General features: G+C 38.9%; 1 protein-coding gene across 1 annotated transcript in view; it reads right to left on the bottom strand.

Moving 5' to 3' along the window:
• Positions 1 to 2866: 2866 nt before the first annotated feature.
• LOC127643414 (zinc finger protein 501-like) overlaps positions 2867 to 11510 on the bottom strand; it is a 41990-nt gene continuing 33346 nt past the window's right edge. Inside the window, exon 3 of the mRNA XM_052126142.1 lies at positions 2867 to 8435. Coding sequence (XP_051982102.1) covers positions 7516 to 8435 — 920 coding nt within the window. The 3' untranslated portion in view covers positions 2867 to 7515. The remainder of the gene's footprint in view (positions 8436 to 11510) is intronic.

Raw genomic sequence — 11510 nt, 5'->3', positions numbered from 1 at the left:
TGAATGTCATGGCCATGGCTCATCAACCGATCCGCACTCCTCTTCAGAACACCTCCAACCCCATCAGGCGCCCCTTTCCCTTGGCTGGCCTCAAAGAAATTCCACGTTCCAGCTTGAAATCGCTTTTTGTCGAGGAGGGAGGTGAAGAGGTAGATGTTCCCCTTCTGGCGGTACTGCGTACAAGGTCCATTGCTGAGGAAATGGACCGCTGTGACAGCAGGGAAGATGTTCTTGATATAGGACACAATGGGGCTTAGATGTTCCCATACTGTATGGATGCCCCCTGTAGTCGTGATGGCGAGTTGGTGCTGAAGCACACTGGCTCAGCATCTGGTCCTACATATAAAACTCCAGTGTGCAGTGTTGCTTGCTCATGGGATGCACCAAAGTGCACTGCCTGTATCTCAGATACATATTTACTGACTTCCATCGCCTTCGGGTAAAGCCAAGGGTACTTTGGGCATATTTCTGTAGCCTGTATTTCTTCACAATCTTCCCTGTCACCAGGTTACTGATCAGTCTTCTTTTCTGACTATTACCTGCTTGTTGAATGTGTTGATGTAGGTCTCTGATCAGTGCATCATGGAACAGGGATTTCCTTGCAGTTGGAGTGTTTCTTGGCCTCACATATCGTGCTTTTGTTGCTGGAGACCCTGACTTCAACAACACCCATTGGAACCTTTTTTTATATCCCTCTTTTTCTCTTTTTTCAGATGCTAAGGCCTCTAGTAGCTCTTTCACTTTGGCCTGGAGCTTCTGTCTTTCTTGGAACACTTTCGCCCACTAGCTTTTGCCTACAACATACACACATACGTTCACACAATGGTTTAAAAGTAATTAAAATGTTACACTACTTTGCCCTTTTCTAACCTTGAAGGCTCTGGCCCTGGCTGTGGCTCTGGCTGTGGAACTGTGGCCATTCTCTTAAGCCTAGATCGTCGCTGCTGGTCTTTCCACAATTTGCGACGATTTCTTTGGTCTCGCTCATTCAACTCATGAATCCTTTTCCTCCTTTTATTGTTCTGCCTCCATCTCTCCCTTTCTTTATGAAGATGTTTCTCCTTTCTCAGAGTCCGCATTTCGTCATGCCCAACATTGCCTTTGTCTCTCAGCTGCACTAACCGGAGCCATTTAACCCTACTCTCTATGAATTAAAATAATGATATATATTGAAATATCATCAATAGACAATGTGCAACCTCAAAAGCAGTGCTACATAGACCTAGGTAAAAGAGGGACCTCATTCAAAACATTTGTCTGTGAGCATAAAAAGCTTCAGATTTATAGTGTAATGTCTATTTATTCAAATAATGTTTGACTATGGCATCGTTAAATACATATTATATGCAATAAAGCTAATAAAAAGGAACAGTGCCATTCATTTGAGAGGCCTTGTCACGGGGCTGTCAGGTCACAGGATTGTGACAGGGCCTGACGGTCAGCTATTTTAACTGCCATTGCTCTGCCTCTTAATATGCTAACATCCAAACTGTTAGCATGCAAGCAAGCAATTTAAGTAACATTTTTAGACATGTTTTGGATTTACAAAGATTTCTTTCTTTTTAGCGTGATAGGGCCTGTTCCTTTAGCTCGTCCTCCTAAAAAAAACACACACAAATCCAAGCTTAAAATCAAACAATTCAATGACAGACTCACCCTCAATCAATGTAAGCATCCCCTTGGTCAAATGATGTCACTTCCTCTGAGTCTTAAAGGCCTATTGCACACTTTTTATGTAAACGTGACAGGACAAAAACACAGGGACAGTTATAAAATATTATTTATTTATAGAATGTATGAAAGATTTCATGTTTTTAATCAATTGATGTGAATGATAACGACTTAATTTTTTGATTAATGGTGTTATTATTTTTTAAATAACAGTTTTTATCATAAAACAATGAAAGATGTAGCTCAAATTTTGAGGACAGTCCATATTTCAGGATTTTATTTTTCAAAAGTATTTTTAATAAAGACCAAAAAACATCTGAGAACCTAATGATTGACAAATTCCTTTACAGATATCAACCATCTAGTCAGTTTTAGATATTTTTGGATACTTTCCTCATTAAAACATTTGAATCCTGTCCTAAAATCACAAGCACTCACATTAAAATGAAGACTCCAGTCATATCAGTAACATTTTAAAAGCCACTTCATTCTACATGGAGAGGGTCCACACATGGAGGCGGCCATATTGAGATCACATGACCAGCCGAAAACTACTCGCTTAGTCTCAGTAACCATCCTGTTATTGGACACTTTCACTCAATGATTAAAGTAATTATGACTGACTGTGAATAACACATTTCTTCAATGGCATCTGAAACTAAAAAAACTATTGATTTTAAACAATGTTTCATCCAAGACACTAGGTGTCAGTGTAAGTCCAAGATGACAAAAAAGACCAAATTTACAAAGTGCACCTTAAACGTACTTAAACTGTGGGGCAAACAATGCCCTCGTAATGAATTCCTTATTCTTAACATTTCATTACTTTTTACATTTGCTGGACTTTCCTTATCATGCTTGGTATATTAATTTTATTTACTTGCCTTATTTGATCTTATTTATTGTTTAATTGTTCTATAGTATCGAAAGGAGAGTCGCAAAGCTAATTTCGTTGTACCTGGGCAATAATAATTCTACGTATAGAATGACAATAAAGATATTCTATTCTATTCTTCTATGTCTAATTATAGAGATATCTCATTTAATGTTGATAGAAAAAAGCGTAATTGTTCACATTCACACTTTATTTTAAATTATTTGACAAAAGATAACACACTGGGTGTTTTATACTGTCGTTTGCAAAGAAACAAACCATTTAAAATACCCCCAAAATATCTGCATCTATTACACTTTAAAACTAATTTCTGCTTTACCTTAGAGACATGAGAGTGGCAATATTTCATTTATTTTACCCAAATCAGTCATTTATGAAACACAAATGATAATCCGTGTGAACTGATCTGTGTTTAGCTGAACCGCTCCCTCTTGTGACACAGACCATCATCACGTCTCAGATTTGAGCCGGTGTTGTTTCTTTCAAGTCTTGGTTCACACGGCACATGAGATATCCAATTAGTTTGTTTCTTCCAAATCCGGCAGGAACTTTGATCCATCCTTTAGACTTCGAATCAAGTCGCTTGAATCAGTTCACCAAATAGATTCGTTCAGATTTGTTCACAGACTATTTCTACCAATTACACTTTTTGGCCAGTAGGTGGCGACAAATCTGTCTTTTGTGTTTTGAGTGAGTCTAAACCAAAAGTACCAAGTACATTCACATCTATAGTTTCTTTATTAAAGTAATTTCTGTGCTACTAGCACCATAAACATTGTTTTCAAAACAGCTAATATAACCTCCCTTATGCCATTTATCAAACAAACAAATAGTCCCACCACCAACATTTATTTTTGTGGCCCCTTGCTCTCTTTGAGCGAGATTGTCAAACTGAATGAACATTTGTCTCTTCCTCTCGTTCAGTCTGTCAACAGATCATCGTTTAGGAACGAGACATTTCCATCAGACTCACCTGCCCTCATACTAGTCTTTAAAGGTAGTGCAAAGCAACACAAATGGAATTGGCATGTCTACAGACGTACTAAGACACTTGTAAAACAGAGTTTAAGGCTGATGTGTATAATCTATAAGTAAACCATTCATTGGATGATTTTTCCAACAGTTTGATGCCGCAGCTTTAAGTACCATAACAGTTTTCCCATTTCAAATCCCATTTTTTCGAAACTTTTCACATTCTTGTCTTCAACCAATAAATAAAAAAATGACAATTAAAACTTAAATATCTAGCTACACCAAAGCACTAATTGTCCATTAGGAAGTAACTGCCATGTGCAAGCATGTATGGTTTTATTTTACACATTCATAAATTGAGGAGTATATTTTGTGCATATAAACTTGTCCAAGAGAAATGTGCCACTTTCTCTAAAACACACTCATACACCTTTCTCTGTTGTACATTTATGTCTACCACATGTTTAATTCGCTGTTTACATTTAGATTTTAGTTATCTATTCTAATACACAAATATGATCTTTTCTAAACGCAAGTACAAAATAAAACAAATCAGTTCAATGCAGTTTCAAAACATTTATCCCACATACAGAGGTTCTTTCTATAACCAGATTATACGTAGGACTGGGCGATGTAGCCAACAATATAATCACAAAATGTATTTTCATATCGTTCAGTATCAATATTTATTATGATATACATTTCATACCATTTATGGAGAAAATGCATTCCACATGTTTGTTTGGCCTCAAGAACGTAAACATGACTTGTAAATTCCAAAGCTACATTTTAGCTTGAAGTTCAAGAGGTATACTCAGTTTAGGATTTAATCCCACATAAAGTGTGTGACCATTTTTTTTTCCATTATTAAATTTCGCCAATTTCATCGTCTTGAGTGATCGTTTGTCTCCACCGAAAGACTTCCTGGTGACGGATGTCAGAGTTGCTGTTGTGATCAGTCGATAGCTGCATTGGATTGTCAGTGCTGTCTTGTCCGATACACAATGATATCATAATAGCTGGACAACTAGCTAGCGGCTACCGAGCCTCATTACTGGTTTACATGATTCACTTAGCTATTTGTGTATAACTTAGTCGAACTGCTCGTGTTTTATTGACACAAACCTGATCTGTATGTGACCCTAAAACGTGAGCAGTTCGACTAAGTTATACACACAACTATGTATATGAATCATGGAAACCAGTAATGAGGCTCGGTAGCCACTAGCATTCCAGCAAATACATTACATTTACACATTTGGCAGACACTTTTATCCAAAGCGACTTACAGAGCCCTTATTACAGGGACAATCCCCCCGGAGCAACCTGGAGTTAAGTGTCTTACTCAAGGACAGAATGGTGGTGACTGTGGGGATCAAACCAGCGACCTTCTGATTACCAATGAAATATACAGAGCACTTATTACAGGGACAATCCCCCCAGAGCAACCTGGAGTTAAGTGTCTTACTCAAGGACACAATGGTGGTGACTGTGGGGATCAAACCAGCGACCTTCTGATTACCAGTTATGTGCTTTAGTCCACTACACCACCACCACCACTCCCTATCATTGTGTATCATCTCGATCAGTAGTTCTCAAGCCTGTTCCTGGAGGCCCCCCAACACTACACTTTTGGGTATCTCCCTAATCGAACACCAGATTGAACTCATCAGCTCGTTGGAGACACCAAGACCTGAATTGGGTATGTCAGAAAAAGAGATATACCAAATGTGCAGCATTGGGGGGGCTCCAGGAACAGGCTTGAGATCCACTGATCTAGATCGTCTAGATTTAGATCATAGGCTAAAATTTTGGAAATGACTCAAAAACGTTTATCTTCGATATGAAGGATTTATTTTTTCAATAAATATCGATATCGTTTTATCGCCCAGCCCTAGTTAAATGGTTCAAATTTCAGCATTGTTCTCAAAATTACTACACTGACAACGCCATCTAGGCGTTCAAAGATACTACATCATACGCATTACAAACAAGGTACACTTAGTTTACTTTTCAGTAGGAAACACTAGTTTTCTGTACAAACAGCTAAACAGATTAGTCATATATGCTACAAAATTTGCCACGTTTCCACTATCGGGCTAGTGCATGCCAGGGCCAGTTGCGTTCCCACTGTCACTTCTGGGGCTCCATCGTGCTTCCTCAGGGCTTTCAGATTTCCCCAATGACCTAAGAAGATCAGTGCTGTTGTCAAGGGTAGCTTTTTTTTTATCCTAATCGAATGCTAAAATAAAACACTTTCCTTCCCATAAAGACTTGGAAATGTGATCCACTCACTTCTTCAAGTTTACACTATTGCAACTCATTGTACATTAGTTTCCCCCAAACTGCGTCATCCCACCTACAGCTGGTTCAATCGCAGCAGCTAGACTTTTAACAGGGTCAAGAAAGAGGGATCACACTTCCCCGGTTTTAGCGTCTCTACACTGGCTCCCAGTGAAATTCAGGGTTGATTTAAATATTCTGATTTATGTCTCCAATCTGGTCTCGCACCCCGATATATCAGTGACCTTCTCGTCCCCCACCAGAGCACTTAGACCTTCTGATCAACTTCTATTGAGGGTTCCTCGTTGCCGCTATAGATCAAAGGGTGACCGAGTGTTTTCTGTGATGGTCCTAATCTCTGGAATATTCTCCCGATCCATGTGAGGTCAGCTTCATCACTAGCCATTTTGAAATCTTCTTTAAAAACATATTTTTACTCTGTAGCTTTTGAATAATCATTGAATAGTTTGAAATGGATGCTGGATTTAAAGGTTTTTATTTAATGTTTTATATTTAATTTGAAATCAATCTGATTTCAGGTGGAGTGGAGTGGTGGTGGAGTAGTGGTCTAAGCACATAATTGGTAATCAGAAGGTCGCTGGTTTGATCCCCACAGTCACCACCATTGTGTCCTTGAGTAAGACACTTAACTCCAGGTTGCTCCGGGGGGATTGTCCCTGTAACAAGTGCACTGTAAGTCACTTTGGATAAAAGCGTCTGCCAAATGTGTAATCTGTTTTATATCACTCTGTCATTATTTATTCATTTGTTTGATCTGTAAAGCACTTGGGTCAACTTCTATTGTTTTTAAATGTGCTCTATAAATAAAGGTTGACTTGAACCGCCGTTTAACCTTGGGCCAAACGAGGCTAACCGGGGATTCAATGTCATAGGCGGAGTTTCACTGAACTTCCCAGATTGCGCATCCAGCGTACAGAGGTTCAGGTTCTGGGGGAAAAATAATGTGGGCACAGTACAAATCCGTTAAAATGGCCAACGGACAAAGCGGTGACCAAAGAAATTACTTTCCATGGTTCGGTGAACTTTCATAAATGGTGTCCTGGGACATCGTACCACTGTTAGTGGAGAGACCACACGGGACACCATGGCAGTTACGGTAGTTTGTTGTCAACACCAACTTATCTAGCTAGCTGGCTAGCTAATGTTTACATACAATAGAAATTCAATATTCTAGATAACTAGAAAACCTGATACCTCAGCTTGAGATTCCCTCTTGCTTGTGAAATGGGCGGTGTGTGTGACATTGGAAATAGTTCAAGTTCAAGTTCAAGTTCAAGGAAATGCAGCTGCACATTTACATTTATGCATTTGGCAGACACTTTTATCCAAAGCGACTTACAAAGCCCTTATTACAAGGACAATCCCCCCGGAGCAACCTGGAGTTAAGTGCCTTCCTCAAGGACACAATGGTGGTGGCTGGGGATCGAACCAGCGACCTTCTGATTAACAGTTATGCGCTTTAGCCCACTACGCCACCACCACCCCAAACTGCGTATTAAGGGTGGGTTTTTGGGCAATGTTGTAGATTTATTGGCCCGATGGTGGGAATGCATATCAATTTTGGTCTTGAAGCTCAAGGTCCGAGGCTATTGGCCCCACCTGGTCAGTTGATAGCCCTGGCACGCACTGGCCAGATAGTGTAGAAGCGTCTGACCAAAGGAACAAAGGGTTTTTCACAGACTGAGGCATGAAAAGATGCTAGGGGATTCAAGAGCTGGTTGGTCTTTAGTATGTATCTTCTTATGAGCATGAAAACTTGCTAAATGTACAAATTCCTTCCTGCAGATACAGCAGTGGTAAGGTTTCTCTCCTGTGTGCACCCTCTGATGGGCTTTCAGGACATCTGATCGAGAAAATGCTTTGTCACACTGAGTGCATTTGTAAGGTTTTTCTCCAGTATGCGTTTTCTGGTGCTTTGATAAGTGACCATATTGACTGAAACTCTTCCCACAAACACTGCAGTTATAAGGCTTTACTCCCGTGTGCACTCTTACATGAACTCCGAATTGACGTGAATTAGCAAAGCTCTTTCCACAGTGAGAGCAGAGGTAAGGTTTCTCTCCAGAGTGTGTTCTTTCATGGAGTACCAGACGAGAATTGTTACTAAACTGTTTATCACAGTGTGAGCATTGATGGGGTTGTGAGTGTATTTTCTGATGTGACTTTAAAGAATCTAGTTGTACAAAGGTTTTCCCACATTCACTGCACTGATACAGACTCTCACTGGTGTGCAAACGGACACAGTGTTCCTTCACATGGTGTCTGTGTCTGAATCTCACCTCACAATGAGGACACTTGAATGGTTTCTCCCCTGTGTGTGTTCTCCAATGAAGAACAAGATCTTTTTTAGTTCTGAAGCACTTGTCACACTCACTGCATTGAAAAGGCTTTTCGTCGCTGTGTATCTTCCTGTGAGCCCTCATATTTGAGGAATCAGAGAACACCTTCCCGCACTGCTCACAGTGGAACTCCTTCTTTACTCTGTGCACTCTTGAATGAAGGTTCCTCTTTTCTGAGGTAGAAAAGCTTCTCTCATGTCTTGCTTTTGATGTTGAAGCCGTTTCTCCATCTGAAGATGAACCGCTTTTTGCATCTAAATGGAACAAAACATCATTAATGACTACGTCTGTACAGTAGCAGAATACGGTTATCAGTTGTGCTTGGATTATCTAGTTTTCTCTTTACCCAAATTAACTACCTGCAATTTTCAGTCACAGCCAAATTTAAGAGCGAGTTTGGTTGATCTGTTCTGTACGGACATAATCGAAGTCAACAATAAGGCTTGACATTCATTAAATTTAAGATAAAAATGCACATTTGAAGCTGGAAAGGGTTATAAAGTTATCTGGAAGAGATTAGATATTCATCTGTCCACAGTTAAACAAACTGTCTATAAATGGAGATGATTTAGTACTATAGGTACTCTCACTAGAAGTGGCTGTTAGATGTTCATCTGTCCACAGTTAAACAAACTGTCTATAAATGGAGATGATTTAGTACTATAGGTACTCTCACTAGAAGCGGCCGTTAGATATTCATCTGTCCACAGTGAGACAAACTGTCTATAAATGGAGATGATTTAGTACTATAGGTACTCTCACTAGAAGTGGCCGTTAGATGTTCATCTGTCCACAGTTAGACAAACTGTCTATAAATGGAGATGATTTAGTACTATAGGTACTCTCTCTAGAAGTGGCCGTTAGATATTCATCTGTCCACAGTTAAACAAACTGTCTAGAATTTGAGATGAGATAGTACTATAGGTACTCTCACTAGAAGTGGCCGTTAGATATTCATCTGTGCACAGTTAGACAAACTGTCTATAAATGGAGATGATTTAGTACTATAGGTACTCTCTCTAGAAGTGGCCGTTAGATATTCATCTGTCCACAGTTAAACAAACTGTCTAGAATTTGAGATGAGATAGTACTATAGGTACTCTCACTAGAAGTGGCCGTTAGATATTCATCTGTGCACAGTTAGACAAACTGTCTATAAATGGAGATGATTTAGTACTATAGGTACTCTCTCTAGAAGTGGCCGTTAGATATTCATCTGTCCACAGTTAAACAAACTGTCTAGAATTTGAGATGAGATAGTACTATAGGTACTCTCACTAGAAGTGGCCGTTAGATATTCATCTGTGCACAGTTAGACAAACTGTCTATAAATGGAGATGATTTAGTACTATAGGTACTCTCTCTAGAAGTGGCCGTTAGATATTCATCTGTCCACAGTTAAACAAACTGTCTAGAATTTGAGATGAGATAGTACTATAGGTACTCTCACTAGAAGTGGCCATTAGATATTCATCCGTCCACAATTAGACAAACTGTCTATAAATGGAGATGATTTAGTACTATAGGTACTGTCTCTAGAAGTGGCTGTTAGATATTCATCTGTCCACAGTTAAACAAACTGTCTATAAATTGAGATGAGTTAGTACTATAGGTACTCTCATTAGAAGTGGCCGTTAGATATTCATCTGTGCACAGTTAAACAAACTGTCTATAAATTGAGATGAGTTAGTACTATAGGTACTCTCATTAGAAGTGGCCGTTAGATATTCATCTGTGCACAGTTAGACAAACTGTCTATAAATGGAGATGAGTTAGTACTATAGGTACTCTCTCTAGAAGTGGCCATTAGATATTCATCTGTCCACAGTGAGACAAACTGTCTATAAATGGAGATGATTTAGTACTATAGGTACTCTCACTAGAAGTGGCCATTAGATATTCATCTGTCCACAGTTAAACAAACTGTCTATAAATGGAGATGATTTAGTACTATAGGTACTCTCATTAGAAGTGGCCGTTAGATATTCATCTGTGCACAGTTAGACAAACTGTCTATAAATGGAGATGAGTTAGTACTATAGGTACTCTCACTAGAAGTGGCCATTAGATATTCATCCGTCCACAATTAGACAAACTGTCTATAAATGGAGATGATTTAGTACTATAGGTACTCTCATTAGAAGTGGCCATTAGATATTCATCTGTGCACAGTTAGACAAACTGTCTATAAATGGAGATGAGTTAGTACTATAGGTACTCTCTCTAGAAGTGGCCGTTAGATATTCATCTGTCCACAGTGAGACAAACTGTCTATAAATGGAGATGATTTAGTACTATAGGTACTCTCACTAGAAGTAGCCTTTAGATATTCATCCGTCCACAATTATACAAACTGTCTATAAATGGAGATGATTTAGTACTATAGGTACTCTCTCTAGAAGTGGCTGTTAGATATTCATCTGTCCACAGTTAAACAAACTGTCTATAAATGGAGATGAGTTAGTACTATAGGTACTCTCTCTAGAAGTGGCCAGTCTAAATGACTTAAAGGACAAACAGCAGAATGATCAATGAGGTAATAATGATCCCTAGAGTGACAGATAAGGAATTGAAGGAATCATTGGAACTGGTTAACATCTCTATTCATGAGTCTACCATACAGAAAACATTAAACAGGTATGATATAGTATTTAAGATTAATGATAAGATTAATGTTACTCTTGACAAGCTCAGATCACCATCACTGTCTGTCACTACAATTACTGCCATTTCTTTTCTCAAAATAACCTTGAGTAAAGGGAACTGACATTTCCCAAACCCTTTAATACTGATACTGCTGTCCATTTTAACAGAAATAGATTTTAAAAATACTAATAGATGTATTGCTGCATTCATATTCGATGCCAAGGCAGATTTCAGAGACATTCTTGTCATTTCTACATAGTGAAGATGCAACAGCAACTAGTGATTGAGATGATTAGTTTGAAAAGGCAACCATCAATATTGGTCATATTTAGAGTTCTTCAAAACAGCATTAAATAAAATAAATTTAAAAAAAACATACCTGAAGGAAGAAAATCTTCATCATCATCATCATCATCTTCATCACTCTGCTGTTCCTCTGCTGTGGTTTCTCCTCTCATCTCCATCAGGTTCCTGCAGTCCAGCAGCTTCACTGAACACATCTTCAATGGTATCTGCAGCATCTGCTGTTCTCCAGCGTTACACAAAAACATCAAGCTTATAAACAGATAAAACACATTAAAGTAGATTAAACATGCGTCAGTTGAGTGATCGTGTCTAGGTGGGATCCCTCTCTCGTCAGTCTCGCGAGATTGTGGAACCTTCTTTCTTTGTTTAGTGAGTTT

This window comes from Xyrauchen texanus, chromosome 5 (assembly GCF_025860055.1).
Source record: "Xyrauchen texanus isolate HMW12.3.18 chromosome 5, RBS_HiC_50CHRs, whole genome shotgun sequence".
Taxonomy (NCBI): Eukaryota; Metazoa; Chordata; class Actinopteri; order Cypriniformes; family Catostomidae; genus Xyrauchen; species Xyrauchen texanus.
The sequence above is the reverse complement of the archived record's forward strand: the minus strand, read 5'-3'. Positions and strand labels throughout refer to the sequence as shown.